The 23,632-nt window shown below is 58.6% G+C and overlaps 1 protein-coding gene across 1 annotated transcript; it reads left to right on the top strand.

Annotated features, from left to right (window-relative positions):
* The first annotated feature begins 3,640 nt into the window (after positions 1–3,640).
* On the top strand, positions 3,641–23,107 carry MAP2K3 (mitogen-activated protein kinase kinase 3). The gene is made up of 12 exons (XM_081583390.1): positions 3,641–3,898; positions 14,361–14,427; positions 14,703–14,751; positions 15,483–15,596; positions 15,692–15,811; positions 16,234–16,350; positions 17,258–17,309; positions 18,398–18,525; positions 18,946–19,023; positions 20,728–20,867; positions 21,923–21,968; positions 22,456–23,107. Exons 1-12 carry the CDS (start codon positions 3,850–3,852, stop codon positions 22,537–22,539), a joined length of 1,044 nt encoding a protein of 347 aa, XP_081439516.1. The 5' UTR covers positions 3,641–3,849; the 3' UTR covers positions 22,540–23,107.
* Positions 23,108–23,632: the final 525 nt, after the last annotated feature.

Here is a 23,632-nt window from a genome sequence, read left to right as displayed (position 1 = left end):
TAGAGCAGGTGAGCTCCTGCACCCCCACCCATGACCTTTCCTTCTGTGTAGACTGCAGCATCCAGGCCTGACCCTGAGTAAGAGGCTCCCATCTCCTTCCAGGCTCAAGGGTAACTACTTACAGCCCTAAAGCACTACCTCTAGCCAGAAAGAACTCAGCCCCCACCTTGGAGCAGCTCAATTCTGCTGGAGATGCAGGTGGGGTTGCAGCCACTGGCAGAGCTGGGGTCCCTCGGGGGCAGTGTCAGGGAGAGCCTCCCCTCCCTGTTTCAGAACTGAGCCTTGAGGGGTAGGAATGAGTCAGGTGGAAAAGGCAGGGAAGGGCATTCCCAGCTGAGGGAACAGCCTTTGCAAAGGAAAGTTCAGGGAGGAGAGCTGGGTCTGGGAGTGGCTGGGTCTGGGAGACTCCTAGGGAGGCTCTCTGCTAAGCGTCTGGGCTTGGCCAGCCCTGTTTTGAAAGGCTCTCTGGCTGCTGCGGAGGAACCGGGGGCAGGAAGCACGGGGAGGGGAAGCAGAGGAGGTCCTGGCAGTGTCCAGGGATCCACAGTGACCAGCTGAGGTCCAGGCGCCATGCCAGGACTGGCCACCAGAGGGCACTGTGAGCGCAAGCTGAGGGTGCCCTGCGGCATCAGGGCCGGGTGTGCTTGCGTGCCTGCGTGTGTGTGTGAGTGTGTGTATGCGAGTGTGCCCAGATGTGTGTGTGGATGGTGTCTGTGAACGTGCCTGAGCCTGAGTGGCCGCTCCGCGGACAGGTAGACGCTTGTGCATCCCGCTGTGCTCACGACCGTCTGCATGTGTATCTGGGGCGTGTGCACTCGCGAGTGGGAGGGGGCCGAGGGCGTGAGTGAGCTCGTGCAGGGCCCCTGCCTCTAGGCCTTTGCACACGCTGTTCCCTTTCCTGGGGTGCTCTTCCCTCCCCTCCCTCACCTCCTGAGGCTGCAGTGAGGCTCTTCCTCCGTCTCTAAAATCACAGCCCCGCCCTCAGACGCCCGCCAGTCCCTTCCCTCCTTTACCGGGAACGCATACCCTGACGACTATAATTTAATTTGGGCATTTCGCTTGTGAGGTTCGCTCAAGAGTCACCTCCTGGAGGGCCGCCACCCTGGGTTCAGCCATCCTCTCTCCAGCCCCACCTCCCACCCTGAACCCACCTCAGGGCCCACATTCTGATCTGGCTACACCTCTTTCCCTGAGTCCACATGGAAGGGTGTTGAGGACTTATTTTCTGCTACAGGCACCCTGTCCAAAGTCCCTTCTGGCTTTTGAGTGGTAGGGGAAACCCAGCTTCACTGTGCTGCTTAGAGGCAGAGGGAGGCCAACAGACATGGCTGCAACCAAGGAGCTCTGCGTCCAAGCCGGGCTCTCACACTCTCACAAGCGGTCCCTTGTGCAGCTCCAACCCTCTGTTTCTGGCTTCTCTGCCTGATGAGCTCCTCCTGGTCTTTAAAGGCCCAGTCTCAAAGTCACCTCCTCTGAGGAGCCTTCCTGACCTCACCCAGGTGGAGTCTGGCACCTCATTCACGTGTCTATTTATAGCAGCCCACATGGAGTTTTGTGATTCTCCAGCTGTCTGTCAGACTCCCTGACTAAGCGTCACCTCCTGCAATGGCAGGCCTCATCTGAGTCATAGGAGCCATAGGAGCAGGCTGGGTTGGGACAGGAGTTGCTTCCAGTGTCTGTAGCATGCTTTCCATGCTTCCTTTGTTCATTCCTCACATACTTTTTAGGCACCTACTATGTGGAACAGGGTTGTGCGACATAGCATAACATGTCCACAACCCTGGGCTGTGCAACAGGAGTGCTGCAGAGAGTGAGTTGGCAAGATTCCTGCCCAGGATGGTCTGATGGTCCAGAGTGAGAGTCATATTAAAAGCAGAGGAAATAGGAAAGGCATTGGTGGCATGAATGCTGTGCAGAGGAATACAACTGATTTGGGTGCATGGCCAGAAGCCCTCTTAAGGTAGTTCATTTCAGAGGATACCTGCAGGGGACTTCCCCAGTGGCCCAGTGGTTAAGACTTCACCTTCCACTGCAGGGGGTCAAGTGTTCGACCCCTGGTTGGGGAGCTAAGATCCCATATGCCTCCCAGCCAAAAAACCAACAGGTAAAACAGAAGCAATATTGTAACAAATTCAATAAAGACTTTAAAAATGGTCCACATCAAAAAAATCTTAAAAAAAAAAAAAAGAGGAGGCCTATGAGATGAAAGAGACCAGCTCCAGGAATCATGGTGGAAGGCTGGGGGAAAAAGATGTACCAAGCTGAGGGAACAGCAGAGGTGCAGGCCTCACGGTAGGATGGGTATTCGTGTGTACAAGGGGCAGCACTGAGAACCCGCTAACAGTGTGGAGCGGGTGCCAGGGGGAGCATGGGAGGAGCACAAGTCCCAGTGGTTGGCAGGGGCCCAAACCCAGGAAACCCACCGGACCAGGCTTGCAGTCCTGGTGGGGAGGTGTCTGTACTGTTGCCCATTTTGCAGGTGGGTAAGCAGCAGGTCCCGAGGTCACATGACCCATTTGGGGCCAAGTGCTCTGGGCCACTCCAGACACCCAGGAGTGGTGAGCCCGCGTCAGTTTCCCATAGGAAGTTCACAAACACTTGCTGGGCATCTAGTGAGTGCCAGGCCATAAGCCAGGCACTTGTGAGCTCACATTCATGAACCCGTTTCAGAGAGGTTGCCCTGTCCCTGTGGCACAGGTATGTCAGCAGGCATGGAGATGCTCAGCACCCACCTCTGAGTGGCACGGTTGGCATTTGAACTCGCAACCTGCTGAGTCCATAGCTCCTGTCTTTCTACACACGCCCCGGGTGCAGGAGGAAATAATGATAATAAGGAGGCCCTACCTTATCTCATCGGGCCTCCTCATCACTGTGAGGGTGGGCCCTGTGGCCACCTCATCTTACAAATGGGAAGGCTTCAAGCCTTTCTAGGAGGTGGTGGAATCTGCTTCCCTCACATGAGGCACCTGGCAGGTGACACATTCACGCCCACGTGAAGCGTGAAGCGAGGGACTGACCCCGTGACCTCTGTTAGACTGTTCATTCTAGTGACCTGGTCCCAGTGCCAGATTGGTGAGTGACTCTTGAAATCCCCCAGGCTCCACGTGGGAGCAGAAGAGAGGGCTGGTCCGTCCGGAATGAATAGTCAACAAACACCTTCTGAGTGTCTGCGGAAGCCCGGGTCCCTTCCTTTCAGCAGCGCCCGGAGGCGGGGACGCGGAAACAGGCTCCGGGGTGACATGACTTGCCCAGGTCAGCCTGGCCAGGAAGTAGTCGAAGCGGGATGTGATCTCGACCCCACCAGGGGGCGGGCGCACTTTGACGTCCGCAGCACCCACCCTCCCGCTCCCCCAGCCGCAGCTGGGCGGGCCAGGGGTACCCAGGGTTTCTGGGCACTCCAGCCTGCGCGCTCGGGGCGGGCCCGGGAGTGGGCTGGGCTCGCTTCCTGACCGGCAGCGGGAAGGACCCGCCCGGGCCCCGAGGGGGGGGCCCTGACGGGTTTCCCGGTGAGGGGCGGACTTGACAGGCTGTGGGAGAAGCCGCGCCCCAGGAGGGTGAGGCTTGAGTTTGACGGGCAGGCCTCGGCCGGGGTTTGATAGGCGGGGGCCGGGCCCGGAGACTGGCGGGCCAATGGGTTCGCGGGGAGGGGCCTACGTCGGCGCCGTCCGGCCAGGGCCCGGCCGCACTGCCCAGTCTGGCCCCGCCGCCTGCCGCGGACACGTCCCTGTTGCCGCCCTGCCCGCCACCCGGGCCGCCCTCCCGCCCGCCCGTAGCCATGAGCGCGCTCCGCCCGGGCCGAGCCCGCCGCCCCCTGGACTAGTTCTGCCGCCGCCCCGATCCGCCCGCACCATGGAGTCTCCTGCCCCGAGCCCGCCCGCCGGCGTGCCCACGTCCAAAGGTAGGAACGCCCGGGCTGCGGACCCGACCTCTGCGCGGTCTCCCGGCCGGGCCCGCACCCGGGCAGCTTCCCGGCCCGGAACCCCTCCCTGATCGGTCTCGGACCCAGCCCGAACTCTGGCGAAGGTTTCGTTCTGATCACCCCACACCAGGTCAGAAACCTTGCTTGGACCTCCCCATTTGGGCCTTAACTGCAGCATGGACAGGAACAAACGCTCCCAGTCTGGATCCCTCAGTTGGGACCCAGGTGGGATTCACTCCCATCTTGCACCCAGCCCCCTTCCACTTCTGCGTCCCAGGGCTGTATCCTGGCTGGGGTTTAACTGCCCTTCTGGGGATCTCTCTGTAAATGCCCCCTCCCATGTGGGTGTCCTGGCTCCAGTCCAGGGAGTCCAGCCCTCCCCTATCTCTCCCCCAAGGCTCTCCATCCTAGTAGGCCCCACACAGCCCTATTCCTGGTCGTTCTTCAGCCCTGTCTCAGTGAGGGGGGTACCTCTCTTGGCCTCCTACCACACCTTACTGGATGGCCTCTCCATTGGCTCTGCTCATCTGGACTTGCAGGCTTCTTTCTGCACCGGGGGACCTCACCTCCTCTTGTGCCGATGTCTGCAGGGTTGATTGCTACCAGATCTGTCCCGGCTGTCTGTGGGTCCAGGGCCAACTGCCAGACGGTTGCTGGCTATGCAATGGTCTTGCTTTTGTCTTCTCCAAGCAGCCGGCCTTCTTGGAAATTTTTGTGAGGTGGCGGCTGCGGCAGCAGGATTTGTCATGCAGAGGGGGAGGATGAGACTTGGAGGGTGAAAGGGGGATTTTTTTTGGCAGGAAAAGGAAAGGATGTTTTTGGCATGTCGGAGTCTCAGAGGGCTGGACTGTGTGAGAGATTTCCAAACCGGACGCATCCGTAATGAATGGGCTGCCCCCGCCTCCCTAACCTGCTGCTTCACGCCAGCAGCAGGAGTGTCCTTATCACACCTACCTTCCGTGGACTTCAGGCGTAGGATGTGAGATAGTGAATACTAAAGAGTTCTAGCCAATTGTGGGCGATGAGGATGAGAAGCGCTTAGCAGACAGTCTGACTGTGTTACTGTTACCATTTTTCTTGCTGGAAAGGCCCCAGCCATGTGGGATCCAGGCCTTGCCTCTCCTGGGTTGTAGCTGCAGAGTGAGGAGGAGAAAGGTAACAGCTGGCCCTTAGGGGGCCCTAATCAGGGGTTACCCCTGCCTCTCTCTCTCTGGGTGGGGCCAGGGTGGCAGCTGGAGGGCTTGTGGGGTCCCAGGGAAGGTGTGGGTCCTCCTTCCCTGCTGCTGCTCCTCGTGGCTGCAGTGGCTGTGGACCTGAGCCCAGCGGCCAGGTGGAGGGTAAATTAAGCCTTAACCTAAGTGGGAGGCTGGGTCCCTGACCGCTGCCTAGCTACTGTGAGTACCCAGCAGGGACTTGCACCGCGCCAACCTTGTGGAGCTTGGGAACCGGGAAATCAGACATTTCTCTTCCCCAGCTCCAGGTGTAGGCCTAGCCTGGCCAGGCTGTGAGACCTCAGGCAGGTCCATCAACCTCTCTGGGCCACAGGGTTTTCATGGGCAGAAAGAAGAGATTGGAAGCAGTGTTTGTTTTTGAAGTCCCTTTCTGCTGTTCCAGGCAGGGGATGCCTCATCAAAATAAAAATTAGAGTTGCAGGATTGGGAAGGGAGAGGAGTCATGCATATGAAGGAATAAAGCACTTTGGGGAAACACTCATATGCTGTGTGACTTGAGCCCTGGTATTGTCTTCTTTGAGCCTCTCAGCAGAGAGAGGGCCAGGATGAGTTTCCAGTTTGTGGGTCAGGATAACAGATGATGTTGAGTGGGTTGGATGGAGGGTCAGGGGTCTACTTAAGGCCCAGGGACACCCTTAACCTCTTTGGGGTTTGTGGCAACACGTGGCAGGGAAGCCACAATGCCTCCCCCCCACCAGAAAATCCCAAACTTTTCCCATGTGCCATGTATTCACCCATTTATGGTTCACAGCCTCATTCACAGACAAGGAAGCTGAGGCTCAGAGGTGTTCAGCGCCTTGCCTGAGGTCACACAGCTGTAACAGATGGAGGTGGGGTTCTAGTACTCAGTGCCCAGTGCACCCCTGTGTCCCATTTCTGTGCTGAGTGCTTGTGCTGAGCTAGTGGGACACTTCCCCTTCCCCTATCACACCTCTGTCCGGAAGCATCTCCTTGAGCCCATTGCTTGACCTGGAGGATGGCCTGAGCCAGAGATGGTGCCTTATGTGTGCACAACCCTTTACAGCTGGCACACTTTATGCTCACTGCAGTGAGGCCCATTTGACAGGTGACAAAACTGAGGTCAGATAGGAGGAGTGGCTCAACCTAGTCCTTCCCATAGTGATGTCCTCCTTCACGCCTTCTTGAGGAATTTGGACCAAGCAGGGTGTGGTTGGCACCTGACCTTAGGGAGCTTTACCCCTGAGCTTCCTGCCCTGCAGGGGTGCCCTGCCCTGCCTTCCCTGCCACTGGCCTGGGGAGTTTCCAAGAGTGCATGAGGCCCCAGGCCCCATAGCCCTGATATTTTCCCAGCCCCCTTGCCCATAGGCCATCTCTGCCTGGGATCAGAGGCTGAGAGCAGCCAGGGTCAGAGGGCCAGGGCACGTTTGGATAGCACAGTCTGGGTCTGCTGCCTCCAGCCACATTTGTCCTTGGGGTGCCCCCAGCTGCACTGTGAGTGCCGCCCCCGTGGGCACTTCCTGGTTGATCCTCTTGTGCCTCCTGCTGCACCCTGGGCACACTGAGGCTGCAGGCTCACAGTGTCCTGGCCCTTCCTGCCATGTGGCTGCCCTCCCCTACCCGTCCTGTCCCTGGCTCTTGGAAAGATTGGAAGGTGGCATCTTGGGGACTTCCCCCACCCCTGGCATGACACACAGGAAACTGTCTATCAGCCAGCCTGTGGCTCAGGGCCTGAAGGGAGCAAAGTTCTCAGTCGCTTGTGTGGGGAGAGGGCCGGGGCAGCGGGAGGCTTCCGGCGGGTGAGTCAGCGGGCACTGGGCACTGACTCACTCTTGGGGCATGCCAGCCTGCCGGCTGCAGCTTAAAGGGCCAATGCCTGGCTTCTGGTGGGTGGGAGGGGGGCTGAGTCCCCGCCTCATGGGCCGGCCTCTGGTCCTGGGTTGGACGTGGAGGCAGCCCCCTCCCTGGACCTGGTACGGAGTGGATCCAGACCCCTGCTCCTGGCCCCCCTCGCCCATCCCCCCAGGAACTTCCTCTTGCTCATGGAGCTAGAGCAGGTGGTGGTGACTGTTTACCGCCCTCGGCCTGTGGGCTCCTCCTGCTCAGATGTGCAGCTGGGGGCTCCAGGCTGCAGAGGAGCAGAGGTGGTGCGGGGTGCCCCGAACTTCCACAGAGGTAAAGACTCTGTGATCAGATCCCAGCCCAGCCCCTCTGCTGTAATGTTGGATGTCCACTGCCCGCTGTAATGCTTTCAGTCCCCTGGCATTGCCCAGCTCTCGGATGCAAGGCCTCAGTTTCTTCACCTGCAGAATGGTTATGGGAACCCTGCATGCTGGCAGCTGTAAGGACGTGTGTAGACAGCTCATCCCCCTCGCTGAGTATCAGGTACAGGGACAGCAGGGACTGCCCTCTTCCTACGAGGAACCACAGTGAGACAGGAAGTGGGGCAGAGCCTGGGCTCAGGGGTGGATGGGCTTGTGTTCGAATTCTGACTCGCTCTGCTGCTTCCCAGCTTCCTCAAGTGCCCTCTCTGACCCTTAGTCTCCTCTTCTGTAAAGTGAGAGTAACCAACCCTCCATCTCAGAGTGGTGGTAAAGGTGGGAGATAGTGTTTGTCAAACAAATGTCATCTGTTATTTTCTCGTTGTTGTGGTGGTGGCAATTGTTCATTGGTGGATGAACAAACAGGACAGGGACCTTGATGGTGGACTTTAAGCCCTATGACACGACTCTGGCTGCAGCTGGCATCTGCCAGGCTCTGGTCCCCATGCTGGAGCCGGGAGCTTCATGGCCTCTTGGGCCTTCCTGGGGAGGGCTCGTCGGGAGCAGAGAGAATGGGATGGTTGCCTCCCCCACAGTGTGGGGCATGTGGCACCATAAGTCAGGAGAGTGGGAGCCTCCTAGGCCAGCTGCTCAGTGGGCAGAGCCCCTTCAGGGCCAGGCAGGGCGCTTGCTGTGGGTATGCAGGGTTGGGTGAAGACTGTCCTGACCGGGGAGCACCCTGGCTGGAGAGAAGGAGGTGGTGGGGGAGTGATTCTGAGGGTCCAGCTTCAAGGTCTGCCACTGAGCTGATGGGGAGCAGCCGGGAGGCAGAGCCTTGGTGGCCGTGGGGAACATTGTCAGTGTCTTGGGAAGGGTCACTCTTGGACTGCAGAGGAAGAACAACATACAGACCCCCATGCCGGCTGGATGGGGGAGATGGGGTGGGCCTGCCCGGAGCTCAGCTCTGCACACTGGAGCTCATCGCCTCTAGGGACTGTACCTGCCTCCCCTCAGCGGCGCCTCTTGGAGGGGCCCACAGCATTGCCCACGTGAGTCAGGCTTCTTGCCCAGTTGCTTCTGTGGTTGCTTCCCCCACAGTGGCTCTGGAGATCCCTGCCCCCCCAGAAAGGGTCACCAGACTCACCCTGATGGAGACCGGTGCCTGTCACCCTCCCCCTGTCCTGAGGACCCCTCTCTGGGGTGTCACTGCAGGCTGAACTGGCAACCCAGGGGTTGTCCTGGCTTCTCTGGGAGGCTATGTCCAGTCACCCTTCTCCCCCTGGTGCCCCTCCAGGCAACCCTGAACTGTCCTCCTGCCGTGTGGGGGTTGGGCCTGCAGCCTCTGCTGCCACCTCCCAGCAGGTGGGCATCCATTCCTTTTACGTGTTTTAATTACATGTTTTAATTACGTGTTATATCGCAGCTGGTGTGCTGCAATTCATGGGGTTGCAAAGAGTCGGACACGACTGAGCGACTGAACTGAACTGATATCGCAGACGCCAGAAGGATATATACAATGTACCTCTGCATTTTAAAGAATGAAGAAAAGGGAATTCTGTACTCCTGACAACCAGCTAAAAAAGATCTCACATTTCTGTGCCCCTGAAGCCCTTCAGTGTTGCCTCTTCCTGACGACTGTCCTGACTTTTGTGCTCATCATTTCTGTATTGTTGCTTTAAATTGAGCCCTAAGGTATATGTGGTATATTTAAGTTCACTGACTTGCAGGAGTCCTGGGCCAGCATCAACACCGTGGTCTGTGGGGCCGGTGCTGGTTTGTGGTGGGGATGGGGAGAGGCTGGAACTGGCCGGCAGTGAGGAACTGCACCATGGGGGTGATACTGGGGCCTCTGTTGAGGAGTCAGCATGCTAACATGTGGAAGCACTGAGCGTGTCTCAGCATCTGCAGCTGTTATTGCTTCAAGTGAATCTCAAGTTCCCAGTGGTGCAGTGTTCCACCTGGGCAGCTGTACCACCCGCCCTGACTTTCATTGACTGCATCATTGTGTAGCTTCCAGGGTTTGTCTTAAGATTTGCACAAGTGAATGGTGCAAGGGGACAAGTGAAGGACCTCGGGTGTCAGCAGAGGTGTTTGGGCGCCATCAGGGAGTGAAAAGGGACATACTTTGAGCCTGGTGTCTGGGGGCCAGCAGCAGAGGCTCAGTCCTGGCCAAAGGCCCTGACCCAGGTGGCCCTGGGCCCACAGCTGAGCGTGTGTCCTGACGGCACAGCCCGCAGCCCCAGAGCCGGGTCTCCACTCACTCCACACCTGCCTCGGCTCTTGTGCAACCCTGTGGCCAAGAGCAAGGCTCTCTCTGCGACAAGTTCAAATCCCACCTTTGTGCCTTACAGTCTGGGTGGTCCTGGGTAAGTCCCTCCCTCTCTCTGAGCCTCAGTATCCTCATTCATACAGTGGGGATGAAAAAAGCACCTGCCTGTCTAGTTGTCAGGCAGAACACTTAAATCAGTGCCCAGCCTGCATCGAGCTATGTCCCCACCTCTGTACCTCCAGCCCAGGCCTGCTTAGGACCTGACCGGGCACTCGGAGCCTGCCCCTAGCACGGGGGTGTGCCAACTGCCCAGCCATGACCTCAGTGTGGAGTGATTTCATCCCGTTTTACAGACAAGGCAACATGGCTGGTTGTCAGGGGTGGGGGCCTCACTCCAACGCCCTCTTGCCCATGATAGCAGCAGCCTGCCACTTACACCCAGGCCCTTCCTGTCTCCTCTAGGCACCATGATGCCCCTGGAGGAGGAGCTCTTCGCTTCACCTCACTTAGGGAAACCAGGGCTCTCCACTCCAAGGAGCCTCCATGGCCGGGCCCGCGCCTGCCATGGCACACCCAGTGCTGAGCCCACAGGGAGCACCAGGCTGGGCCAGGGCCGCTCAGCCCAGCAGCCCTGCCCCCGCCCCCCTCAACAGTGGCAAGGTGGCCACTTGGCCACACGCTGGCTTCCTAAGCCCCGGGACCCCGCCTCCCTTGTGCCCCCACCTCCTGAGGCCCTTCTCATCTGCAGAGTCCATGGGAGGGTCCCAAGCCATCCAGCTCACAGCTTCCATCCCCTCAGTACCGAGCAAGCAGGCCCTGCGGACAGGTCTGAAGACATTCAGATGCTGCTGGCATCTGCAGGGCAGAGGTGGGACGCCACAAGCCAGGACGCTCCAGCCCAGGATGCCCAGCCTAGAGAGACAGGCCCACAGATGAAGGGGGCCTGGGGGCCTTCTGAGGAGAGGCTGCAGGTGTCTGTCCACCCATCCCAGGCAGATATTGGACCCCTTCCCAGAGGTGGGTGGTTCACCCCGCTCTCAGGACAGCTTGGCCTGGACCTTGTCTCCCCAGGGGCGCTGATGCTCCTGCCTGTCATTGGAAAGCAGTGCTGGCCCCCTACTGCTGGGCCCAAGCTCATGGGCCCATCTGGGTTCACAGATGAGGTCCTGAGGCTGTACAGCAGGGTGTGCTGGAGGCTTGATCCAAACCCAGTCCAGAGGTGGCTTCAGGAGGGTGTGCACACTGTGGCAAGGGGTGCAGGCCTCGGGCGAGAGGCTGGAAGATGCACTGGGTTGCAGGAGAGGCATGTGGTCACTGTTTCTGCTCCTGCTGGTCTAGTTCCAGGGCTGCCCAGTGCTTGTGATGCCCATTCTTCTTCAGCACCAACTGCAGGCCGGGCACCGGCCACATTTCTCAGCTGGCCAAGAGGCGAGGACACTACTACTTGGAGAGGTGACCCCTCGTCGGTCCCCAGAAGGTGTGGGTGAGGAGGTGTTGTCTTGGGGCTCAGGCCCATCCAGCACCCTGGGGAGGGGAGCGGGCTTCGTGGGGCCCTTGATGTTGGCAAACTTCAAACAGCAAAGGCACAAACTGTGCAGGTGTGGAGAGAGTGGGCCTGGCCAGGGCTGGCCCTGCCTGTGCCTCAGGGTGTCCTGTCCAGGAGCCTGGGCCTATTCCCAGGAAGGTTGGACCCTGCTGGTCCCCTGTCACCTCATACCCTCTTAGCTGGAGCTGGGAACAGGGCTCCTCCCAGATGGGGAATCTGAGGCCCAGAGGAAGTGAAGCCTGCCTGGGTCAGTGGGCAGGGGTGAGATGAGGCCTTGGGCCCAGCTTCAGGCCTGAGTCTGCCCTGCCTTGACCCCTGTAGGCCTGCTGGGCTTACCTCCCCCACCAGCCCCCCACCTCCTCCCCACCCCCCACCAGTCGGGAGTGAGTTGGGGTGAAGTGCTGATGGTGTCAGGTGTGACTGTGGGTCCACCTGGAAGTGTCCTCATGCTTCTCCACCCGGGCCCTTGCTGGGGCAGCTGAGGCTGAGAGGGGCCAGGGTGCCTGCACATGGGGCCTGCACACAGGGTGCCTGCACATGGGGTGCCTGCACACACGGGGCCTGCACACGGGATGCCTGCACACAGGGTGCTGCACACATGGGGCCTGCACAAGGGGCACCTGCACACAGGGGGCCTGCACACGGGGTGCTGCACACATGGGGCCTGCACAAGGGGCACCTGCACACAGGGGGCCTGCACACGGGATGCCTGCACACAGGGCACCTGCACACAGGGCCTGCACATGGGGTGCTGCACACATGGGGCCTGCACATGGGATGCCTGCACACAGGGCACCTGCACACAGGGCGCTGCACACATGGGGCCTGCACATGGGGCACCTGCACACAGGGGGCCTGCACACGGGATGCCTGCACACAGGGCACCTGCACACAGGGCCTGCACACGGGGTGTTGCACACATGGGGCCTGCACACGGGATGCCTGCACACAGGGCACCTGCACACAGGGCCTGCACACGGGGTGCTGCACACATGGGGCCTGCACATGGGATGCCTGCACACAGGGCACCTGCACACAGGGCGCTGCACACACGGGGCCTGCACATGGGGCGCTGCACACATGGGGCGCCTACACACAGGGGGCGCCTGCACACAGGGGGCCTGCACACAGGGCGCTGCACACACAGGGCCTGCACACAGGGCGCTGCACACAGGGGGCCTACACACATGGGGCGCCTGCACACAGGGGGCCTGCACACAGGGCGCTGTACACACGGGGCCTGCACATGGGATGCCTGCACACAGGGCACCTGCACACAGGGCATTGCACACACGGGGCCTGCACACGGGATGCCTGCACACAGGGGGCCGGCACACAGGGCGCTGTACACACAGGGCCTGCACATGGGGCGCCTGCACACAGGGTGCTGAACACATGGGGCCTGCACACAGGGTGCCTGTACACAGGGTGCTGCACACAGGGCGCTGCACACATGGGGTCTGCACACAGGGTGCCTGTACACAGGGTGCCTGCACACAGGGTGCTGCACACATGGGGCCTGCACACAGGGTGCTGTACACACGGGGCCTGCACATGGGATGCCTACACACAGGGCACCTGCACACAGGGTGCTGCACACACGGGGCCTGCACACGGGATGCCTGTACACAGGGCACCTGCACACAGGGCGCTGCACACTCAGGGCACCTACACACATGGGGCGCCTGCACACAGGAGGCCTGCACACAGGGTGCTGCACACACAGGGCCTGCACACGGGATGCCTGCACACAGGGCACCTGCACACAGGGTGCTGCACACACGGGGCCTGCACATGGGGCGCCTGCACACAGGGGGCCTGCACACGGAGCCTGCACACAGGGCGCTGCATACACGGGGCCTGCACACAGGGCGCTGCACACATGGGGCCTGCACACGGGGCACCTGCACACAGGGCGCCTGCACACAGGGGGCCTGCACACAGGGCACTGCACACACGGGGCCTGCACATGGGATGCCTGCACACAGGGCACCTGCACACAGGGCATTGCACACACGGGGCCTGCACACGGGATGCCTGCACACAGGGGGCCGGCACACAGGGCGCTGTACACACAGGGCCTGCACATGGGGCGCCTGCACACAGGGTGCTGCACACATGGGGCCTGCACACAGGGCGCCTACACACACAGGGCGCCTACACACACGGGGCTTGCACATGGGGCACCTGCATGCACGAGGCCTGCACACAGGACGCCTGCACACAGGGCGCTGCACACATGGGGCCTGCACACAGGGTGCCTGTACACAGGGTGCTGCACACAAGGGGCCTGCACACAGGGTGCTGTACACACGGGGCCTGCACATGGGATGCCTACACACAGGGCACCTGCACACAGGGTGCTGCACACACGGGGCCTGCATACGGGGCTCCTGGACACACGGGGCCTGCACACGGGATGCCTGCACACAGGACACCTGCACACAGGGCACTGCACATGGGGCCTGCACACGGGGTGCCTGCACACACAGGGCCTGCACATGGGGCACTTGCACACACAGGGCCTGCACACACAGGGCCTGCACACAGGGTGCCTGCATACCAGGTCCCAGCCCATGGGCCTGGCTGTGGGTGATGCCTGTCAGACAAAACCCCACTCACTGGGTGGCTTCAATACTGGACTTCCTGTCTGGTGGCTGGAGCCCATCTAGGTGTCACAGGGCTGGTCCTGCTGCAGCCGCAGATGGTCGTCTTCCTCCCTGATGCATGTGTTGTCTCTGTGTCCAAGCTTCTCCTTTTTAAGGAGCCTGTTGTGTTGGATCAGGGCTCCACTTTGTGACCTCACTGTGACCTGGTCATTTCTGTAAATCTCAAGTAGGGTCATGCTCAGAGGTACTGGGTGTTGGGACTTCAGCTTTCACTCTTCAGGCCTGGGAGCGCAGAGGCCTGATGGGGGCTGGGGAGCAGGCACATCTTCCTTGAGGGTGCTGTCTTTTCTCAGATGACCGTGGAGTGACTGTTTCAGGACAACCGGTGGGGCTTGGACCCTCTAGCCTGGGCTGGGCAAATCCTCTGGGTGCCCAGAGGCCTTGGGGTCCCATCCCGGCACTGACCACACTGGCCCTTGGCGTCTGTGTCTGTGCCGGGCCCTCTCTGTCCCTGGGGATGTTGGTTGACCAGTGATTGACCGCACGCTCCCTTCTCTCCCTTTTAGGAAAGTCCAGGAGGAAAAAGGATTTACGAATCTCCTGCATGTCCAAGCCGCCAGCACCCAGCCCCACGTGAGTCGGCCTTGGTTCCCTTGGCACTACTTGGAAGGCCTCCTGTAGGGGCCAATGTGGGGGCCAGGCCACCTGTGCGGGCGGCATCTCCTCTAAGCAGCTGTGGGGGCCGTGTGCCTTGCACGTCTTCTTGGAGCCCTCCTTGCCCATCTGAAGGCCTGTCCATGTGACAGGCCATGTGCTGCCCGGCAGATGTTTGGTGACTGTGTGGGGGGCGGGGACCCCCTTGAGAGGGCAGAGCTCTCTGGGGCTCACGCCTCCGCTCTCCCCTGCAGGCTCCCCCGGAACCTGGACTCCCGGGCTTTCATCACCATTGGAGACAGGGTAGGTGTCAACAGACCCTCGGAGGTGTCTGTGGGTGTAGACAGAGCTGGGCTGTGGATGGGGGCTGGCTCCCCGATGCTGACCAGGTGGCCTATCTGGTGGCTACCTCCTGGGCCCTGGGGAGCTAGAGTCATGGTGTTGAGTGTGCAGATCCCTGGCTCTGCCCAAAGGGCCTGCATTTCACTGGCATCTCTCGACGCCAGTGGTTCCCTTGGGAAGCGGGCTTGGAGGCCGTGTGCTGCCCACAGGACATGCTGAAGGGTCTTGTTCATCCGCCTCCTTGCTTCCTCTGGCAGCAGGTCAAGAGGGAGGGTGGGCACGCTGCTCCTTAGGAGGCAAGGCCTTTCTTTTGTCGTATCTGTGTCCCCAGATCCTGAAACAGGGACTTACACACCGTAGGTGATGAATGAGTGAATGTGGCCACCTGAGAGGGTGGGGTGAGAGGAAAAGGGCATCTCTCTAGGGCCCAGCGCTGCTGGGAGCATTTCCCAGGGTGATGTGCTGACACTCTGTAGCAGCCTTTGGATGTAGGTGCTGCGCCTGTTTTAGAGAAGGTGAGGGGAGGCTCAGAGAGGTTATGTGACTTACCCCAGGACACACAGCAGAAGTGGCTGGTACAAGACTTGAGCACAGGTCTGACTGGCTGGAGATTCTCTCTTTCTGCTGATGCAGCATCTCCACTGGTGCCTGACTTGGCCTCCCTGAACCCTCTCTCCTTTTTGTCCCCTAAGAACTTTGAGGTAGAGGCGGATGACCTGGTGACCATTTCAGAGCTGGGCCGAGGCGCCTATGGGGTGGTCGAGAAGGTGCGGCATGCCCAGAGCGGCACCATCATGGCTGTGAAGGTGAGCAGTGTCCCTGACCCAGGGCCGTCAGAACTGCGGGCACCTGGGGCTGCACCCCTGCCGCCCAGGCTCTGACCGCAGCCCCACCCCCGCAGCGCATCCGGGCCACCGTGAACTCTCAGGAGCAGAAGCGCCTGCTCATGGACCTGGATGTCAACATGCGCACGGTCGACTGCTTCTACACCGTCACCTTCTACGGGGCCCTCTTTAGAGAGGTGAGGAATCACAGCCAGCTTCCCCACTGGCTGAGTCAGCTGGCAGGGAGCCCAGGAGCTTGAGGTTACCCCAGGGAATGCTGCACCCAGCCTTCTCAGAAGGCTGTCCTGGATGGGGGTGAGGGTGGGGGACGGTATGTTGCTGGGGAAGGGACCCATTGGCCAGGGTCAGAGCTGGGATGAGCCATAGAAGTAGGAGTCTGGTTGGGGAGAGCTGAGGTGACAGAGGGGGGAGGCTGCCATGTGGACCCAGCAGTGCAGGCAAGTCTTGTGGGGGAGGGGCTGGGAGGTCAGGGAACCCCTGAGGGCTGAGGGGTGGAGGTGTGTCAGGGGCTGGCTGGCTCCAGGGAGATGGGCATGGGAGGATGCTGGGCTAGGTAGCCCTGGGCGGGTGTGGCTGAGCTGTGGCTGTCCACCTGCAGGGAGATGTGTGGATCTGCATGGAGCTCATGGACACGTCCCTGGACAAATTCTACCGGAAGGTGCTAGACAAGGGCATGACGATCCCAGAAGACATTCTTGGGGAGATCGCTGTGTCTGTAAGTGAGGTGGGGGGGTCCCAATGGTAGTGTCTTGGGCAGAGCTGGGCCCCCTGTGTGGCCTCCAGCTGTGGCCCTGCAGCTGGGCAGCTGCCCTTGGAAGCCCCAAGTGCCCCCGCCCTGGACCTGAGCCTCCCTGCTCAGGAAACCCCGGGGCCCTGGAGCCACACAGATTTGGCAGAGCCAGGATCTCTGGGCCTTCCTGTGTAGCTCCTGAGTTTCAAGGCCACAGAAGAGGACTTAGTGTTCACAGCTTCCTTATCCTGAAGATGCTTGGAGGCAGCTTGCAGAGGCACGCGGTCAGGGGAGAAACCCATGGGTCTGCCTCTTGAGACTGCATGTCCTAGGGCAGGTGGCTCCCTGGGCATGAGTACCCAGCAGCCAAAGCAGAAGGGGAGTGGGGTCCGTGTACCTGTGGTCCTCATTCCTGACCGCAGCTGCTAACATGTAAACATACCCCCCAGAGTGTTGAGTCAGAATCTTTGGGGTGATTCCTGTGGGGAGTGGCTCTGAGCATGTAGCCCAGTGACTGCTGGTAGCGGAGGTGGGGAGCGGATGCAAGGAGGCTGCGGAAGGGCCAGATTCTACCCAGGAGTCTGGTGGAGGGAGGGACAGCACTCTGGGGCTTCATAAGTCAGACTCTGCAGGGTCTTGGTCACATCACCTGAGACCCTGGCCCTTTCAGAGCAGTGTAGGAACTGGGTGTATCAGCATCATGGTGGCCAGGACACCACATCAGGGTGGCCAGGACACCACAGCAAAGGCTGGGATGTGGGCGGGAGCCTCAGGTGGTGAGGGGCTGGGTATTACCTGGGAGACGGCGACAGACGGCCCTGGATGGGGAGTCTTCTGGCTCTGTCAGTGTTGATGTGACCTGTCTCTCCCCACTTCCTATCCCAAACACCAGATCGTGAGGGCCCTGGAACACCTGCACAGCAAGCTGTCTGTGATCCACAGAGGTCAGTGCCTGGGCGGGCTGGTGAGGAGGGGCCTGGCCTCACACACGTTCCCGCGGTCCTGCTGGGCCTGCAATGCCGAGGCTCTGGGAGGTGACAGGCTGTGATGTGCCCGTTGGGTCCAGGCCGCTGTCCACTCCTCCCAGCCACTCCTCCCAGCCCCCAGGCCCAGTCCCAGTTCTGTTCCCTGGTGCTCAGAGCATGGACAGGGTGGACCTTCATCCCGCGAAAGCCGGCCCGTCTTGTCTTGGCGTGTTATTTACGTGTTGAGGAGCGTGCAGGTGGGGTGTGTACCGCTGCATGAATCCGGTCATCCTTTACACTGGGTCACCCCTCACTCTCCCCTCCCCTTCTTGCCCCAACACGCCCCAGCCCCCGACTCCACTGATTCTCCCACGGGGGTTGGTTTTGCTTGTTCTCAGCCTCCCAATTGGCCCAATGATTCTGAGACTCAGTGGGGCTGTGTGTGTTCTGCCCGTCGCCTCCCTCTGTGTTCTGAGGGGTCTGCTTTTCCACACGGAGTTCATTAGGCTAAGCCCCTTTGACCACTCAGTGGTCCCCAGGTCACTGCTGTCGGTAGGTTGTCGTGGAACCTTTGGTCATCTCTCTGTGCACCTGCAGAAGTCCTCATAAAAGGCAGGGGGGATACGCATGTATCCTGTGCCTGTGCTTGCTGGATGGTCCTGCTCTGCCCCCTAGCTCACTCCATATCCTCTCCGTGTCCACCTTGAGTCCTGGGGCTCTGGGTTTTCCCACAGACCCGCCTCCTGTGTTTGAGCTGCTGCCTTGTGCTTCCTGGCCAAGACTGCTGACTCCTCAGGGTGGATATTGGGTGGTTTACAGTGCTCATACTGTTAGTGATGGGTTCACTGCATCTGTGTGGACCCCAGAGCCAGAGGTTGCACTGGTAAGTGAAGGCTGAGTCTCAGCTATGAAGCTGCAAAGACATGGTCCTGGGGGAAGCCCTGGAGCCAACTTCTCTCCCCACCTGTGGCTGGAGGCCGGGGCTCCTGACTTTGTGGCTACCAGCTCTGACCTGGGCAGTGGGGGCCAACAACCAGGAGCTGAAAGACATGTCCTACCTCTGGCAGATGTGAAGCCGTCCAACGTCCTTATCAACAAGGAGGGCCACGTGAAGATGTGTGACTTTGGGATCAGTGGTTACTTGGTGGATTCCGTGGCCAAGACAATGGACGCTGGCTGCAAACCCTACATGGCCGTAAGTGCTTCCCAGGCCACGTGCAGAGGAAGCAGCCAGGCTTGGGCACTCGGCTGTGTCTTCCTGCTCCATCAGGAACGAGGCCTCCCCAGACCCCGAATTTCCTGCTAGAGGGAGTCTCCTGCTCAACCCTCTCCACCCCTTTCTGACTGGCCCCACCGTGTCCATTTGAATGATAAGTTTCACCTCAGGGAGGTGGCTGGTGGGGCCTGCGGGAGTTCCCCAAGGTCGGACCCCTGGGTGTAGCAGCTGTTTGGCAAGACTTAGGCTTCCACCTGAAGACCCTGGCCCTCACTGCCCTCAGCTTCCACATTTGTTCTGGGGGAGGTAGGATGAGTGAGCACTGGCCCCTCAGTTTTATGGGGGCAACCAGACCCAGCTGAGGGGGCTTTGGTGACCCTGCTCTGGTTCCTCTTCCAGCCCGAGAGAATCAACCCAGAACTGAACCAGAAAGGCTACAATGTCAAGTCTGATGTCTGGAGCCTCGGCATCACCATGGTACGGCCTGGGGCACCCTTGCTGGTCGAGTGGAGCACAGGTGGGGGGCTGTGCCAGGTCTGTGAGCTTCTGGGGGCCAGATAGTCTAGCCTGGACAGAAGGGTTGGTTGGCTTCATGATGTGAGCAGAGACAGTGCCATTAAAGATTATGGTGTCCTTAGCGGAGCGTCCGCAGGTGCCTCACGCCCTCCCTGGGTTCAGGCAGCGTTATGCTGCTCTCGTCTGTGATGACTTGCCTGTTGGACTTCTTCAGGGCTCGTGGTGCTCACTGAGAATGCACAGCCAGCCCCAGACCACCTGGCTCCTTGTGCACGAGGGCTTCACAACAGTGGCGAGGCTCAGCCCTGCCCTGCTCATTCTTGCCCCTTCTCACGTTTCCTCCCACAAATAATGCCGTACCATGTGTCTCTGTGCCCAGAGGCTGCTTATGTTTTTGTTTTTCATTTTTTGAGCTGTTTTAGAAAAGAATTACCAGGAGAGGAATGACTAGGTCCAAGGTTTGGACACTTCTCTGTCTTCGTCCTTACAAGCTCTGGTGGCCACTTCATCCCTCTCTACAGCCCAGGCAGGGTCCTCACTCCTGTGTGTCGGAGTCAGTGGAAACTCTAGGAAAAAAAGGAAGCTGTCTTTGTCCTATGAAAATCCAGGGTCCTAGCCATACCTGCCACACTGTGCCACCTCCAGCTGTGGGCGTGTTTGTGTCTTGGCTGGAGGGGAGCCTGGAGCCTGATGAGAAGGTGCTTCCTGAGCACAACTAGTGACCTGTTTGGGTGCGTCTGCTTGAGTTGAGGTCTCTCCTGTTTATTACGGTGATCGCTTGTCAGGGAGGTGGACCTGAGTTTTCATGTCAGTGGTCAAAATTGAAAGTAGAGTTTGTTGTGAGCCAACCAGTCTTTCCTACAAATGACTCCTGCAGGCGAGGCATGGGGCACAGGGAGATCTGGGTCTAGTAGAAGAGATGAGGCCATGGCAGCCTTGTGTCCAGGGAGTCAGGGAGAAACAGTGACAAGATCAGAGCAGGAAGGCTTCCTGGAGGGGAAGCATTGGAGATGGGCTTCCCAGGTGTTGGTGGCTGGGTGGTGGGGGCTTTGTGGAGGAGGAAGGGCTGCAGACTTTCTTTCCTAATGGGGCCTGGTGGATTGCTGCACAGTCCAGAAGATGAACCTCTCAGTCTAACATTCCTCCTGCAAGCTCATGAGAATCATTTCATTTCCCGCTTGCCTTTTCAGTAATAACAACAGCCCACATAAATGGCAGCAGACGCTAAGGCGTTGCTGAGACATTAGGGAGGAGGGAGTGGTCTGTGGGGAACTTCGAAGCTGATCGCTCTTCTAAGGCGCTTTGCTGACAGCAGCCTTGTGGGGAGCACCCCAGGCTGCCTCTGATTTTTCCAGGTTAGCTGGAACCTGGGTTTTAATGCAAAGCCTTCTGAATTCAGATTGTTTGAAAACCCAATAGCCAAGCCAGTCAAAACTCAGGGTTGAATTTGTTCCATGAGCTGTTGTCTCTGCTGGCTGGGACAGAAGAACTAACTTCTCTGTCCCCTTGGCTTTCATCTTTGGACTGAGGTCACCTGTCAGCCCCTTGACCTGCCTCACAGTCCAGCTCTGGATGCTGGACCAGGACAGGCAGGATCTTTGAAGGCTTTGCTTCCGTGTGCAGAGTGTGGGTGCCTCTAACCTGGTGCTGCTGTCTCCACTGCAGATCGAGATGGCCATTCTGCGGTTTCCTTATGAGTCCTGGGGGACCCCCTTCCAGCAGCTGAAGCAGGTGGTGGAGGAGCCGTCCCCCCAGCTCCCAGCTGACCGTTTCTCCCCTGAGTTTGTGGACTTCACTGCACAGTGGTGAGTCTCAATCCTGCTCAGACCTGAGGGCCTCCCTGAGCCCAGACAGTCCCCCTCCCTGCCCTGGCCAGATCCCACCCTCTCTGGGCCCAATCTCCTTTTTTAGCAGGTAAACCCAAATAACAGCATCAAAATAGTAGGCAGAAATAGCATATAAGGATAATTTGACACACTATGGTCCTGGGAGGAGTTTTTAATACAGTTTCTCTAGAAATGGACAGATCACATAGATCAAAAAAGAAAATGAAGAGCATATGGAGGATTTAAATACATAGTAAATTTGCTTTTATTGATGTTTAGAACTTTGTATCACATTGAAGAATGCCCACAAGATCCTTATAAAGATTAATTATGTTTGAGATTACAGAGGAAATAAGGGAAAAGGCAGGAGGTAAATTCGTATAGGCCACATTCTCTGACTGTAATTAGATGGAACAGGAAATAAATAGCTATGGAGAAAAAAGCTACAAGGAAACTAAAAGTAAATTCTTCTAATATACTCTTGGGTTATAAGAGAGATCTAAAATATAAAATTATAAAGCAGTGAGAGTGAAGACAGTGAGAGTATAACATACCAACAGCTATGTGCTGTGGCCAGAGAAATGCTCAGGGGAGAATTCACAGCCTTTCTTTTTTTCACTGGAAAATAAGAAAGTCTGAAAACAGGTGCGTCTGGCAGACAGTGTCATTCTCTCCCAGGACCCATGGTAAGGAACGTCCTCTCTTAATTAAGGACACCAAGCATATGATGGTTAATGGTAGCATTTTAGTATTGGGATCATTGGAAATCTCCTAGGTCACTATAGAGATAAGAAAGCTCGCACCCCAGGAGGCAAAGAAACTTGGTCCAGTCTCTGTGGTGGGCACCATGGATCCTACCTACTCTGCCCTTGGAAGCCCCCAGGACAGTCCAGCCCTTTCTTTCCTGAGCCCCGGGAGCATGTGTGTCCCCTTGCTGCTTGGGCAGGGCTGAGCCCAGCCTGATTTGACTGGCCTGGATGGGCTGGACTTGCTTCCCTGCCATCCTGGCCCCAGCCTACCCTGTTCTCTCCTAGCCTGAGAAAGAACCCCGCGGAACGCATGAGCTACCTGGAGCTGATGGTGAGTGTGGGTGGGGCTCTCTAGGAGAGGGCTGCCTCTATGCGCAGCAGCAGGCAGCTCCTCTGGCTTGCCTCTGCATTCAAAATTCTTTGAGGAACTTTGTCTCGCATTCACTCGTGTACTCTGGCACCCTCTTTCACCCTTCATGCCAGGCCCTTGGAGTGGGGCAGAGGGCCAGCAGGGCAGGTGGGCCATTTTATTTGGAGGTGTCAGGAGGTCTTGCAGGGGAAGTGGGCCTCAAAGGATGAATGAGGATCTCCTTGCCGACGGAGAGGGCACTCCACATGGAAGGCCCATTGTGGGCAGAGTCCTGGCATGTGCAAGCAAGAGTGAGTTGAGGGTGGCAGTGAGAGAGCTGAGGAGGAAGCCTGAACACTCTCTACCTGGAGGGCCTCCAGGGGCAGAGGTGCTGGAAGGGTCAGGGTGTGGGTTAGGACTAGGAGTTGGCTGGTTGCCCCTCCAAGGTGACTGCCTTCTTTACCCTCAGGAGCACCCTTTCTTCACCTCGCACAAAACCAAGAAGACTGACATCGCTGCCTTCGTGAAGGAGATCCTGGGAGAGGACTCGTAGGGGCAGGGCTTGGACCTGCTCCAGCCCTCTGTTGGGGCAGTGCTTGCCCACACCCATAAGCTACTGCCGCCCTGGCCTTGGGCACCCAAGAGGAATCCAGGGGGCTGCTCCTGCCTGACAGGCAAGGTCCCAAGTGCCAAAGAACCAGACCACCGGGGACCCCCAGTGCCTCTGCCCCTGCTGCTCCAAGGACCCCAAGACTCTGGACTTGGAAGGGCCTGATGCCCCTCACAGAGAAGGCAACCCTGCCTTGTGCAGGCCACTGCCTTGGCCCAGTCCTGGATGCCACCCAAGTTGTATATTTTTTTATCTCTCTACTGAATGAACTTTGCACACTTGGCCTAGGCTGGCCACACCTCTGTCCTGGCATTGGTGGGGGGACCCAGCATGGGGATGAGCCACGTGAATTCCCTGGAGCCCCCACAAGGCAGGTGCCAGAGCCGCCGAGGCCTTCACCCCAGCACTGGCAGACGGGGGTCTAAGGGCACCGGGGTCACCTTGCCCTTTCCTGCCACCTCTAGGGGTGTTGTTTCACCTTTATTTTTTTAATTTATCTTTCTGAATTTTTCTTTCGCTTTGTGGGTTTGGCTGGTTTTTCTTGCATGGTTTGGAGCCGATCACTTTTCTGTCACCTGCTAGGGGACCAGCAGGCTAAGACCTGCCCTCTCTGCTCAGGCTGGGGTCTTGGGAGATGGGCCTAAGGTCTCTGCCCAGAGAGGTGCTAGGGGAGCCATCCAGCTCATTCTCCTTGGGGACCCGCTCAACAGGGGCTGTGGATTTGCTTTTGGTATTGTTTAAAAAAAAAAATATATATATATATATACACACACACACACATACGTATATATATATATATATATATATTTTTTTTTTTTAAGAAAGGACTGCCTGTGCAGGGTCCTGTCCCTGATGGGTTGGGGCAGTTGGCTGATTGCTGTTTTCATTAAAAAAAAAAAAAGTGGGGCAAAAGGTTGTGTGACTGTGTGTCAGAGCTGTGAGGCCTCCTGCTGCTCAGTGATGGCTGGTGGCTCTGAGGGACAGGGACAGGACAGTATGGTCAGGGGAGCCTCTGACCTTCCAGGGCTGAGCACTT

This window comes from Giraffa tippelskirchi, chromosome 3 (genome assembly GCF_054371585.1).
Source record: "Giraffa tippelskirchi isolate mGirTip1 chromosome 3, T2T-mGirTip1v1.2.pri, whole genome shotgun sequence".
Taxonomy (NCBI): domain Eukaryota; kingdom Metazoa; phylum Chordata; class Mammalia; order Artiodactyla; family Giraffidae; genus Giraffa; species Giraffa tippelskirchi.
This window is presented reverse-complemented; position numbering and strand designations above follow the sequence as displayed.

Coding starts and splice junctions, on each gene's coding strand:
- MAP2K3 (XM_081583390.1), top strand. CDS start 3,850: ATGGAGTCTCCTGCCCCGAGCCCGCCCGCCGGCGTGCCCACGTCCAAA. Junction 14,752..15,482: donor TCATCACCATTGGAGACAGG/GTAGGTGTCAAC, acceptor TTGTCCCCTAAG/AACTTTGAGGTAGAGGCGGA. Junction 21,969..22,455: donor TGAGCTACCTGGAGCTGATG/GTGAGTGTGGGT, acceptor CTTTACCCTCAG/GAGCACCCTTTCTTCACCTC.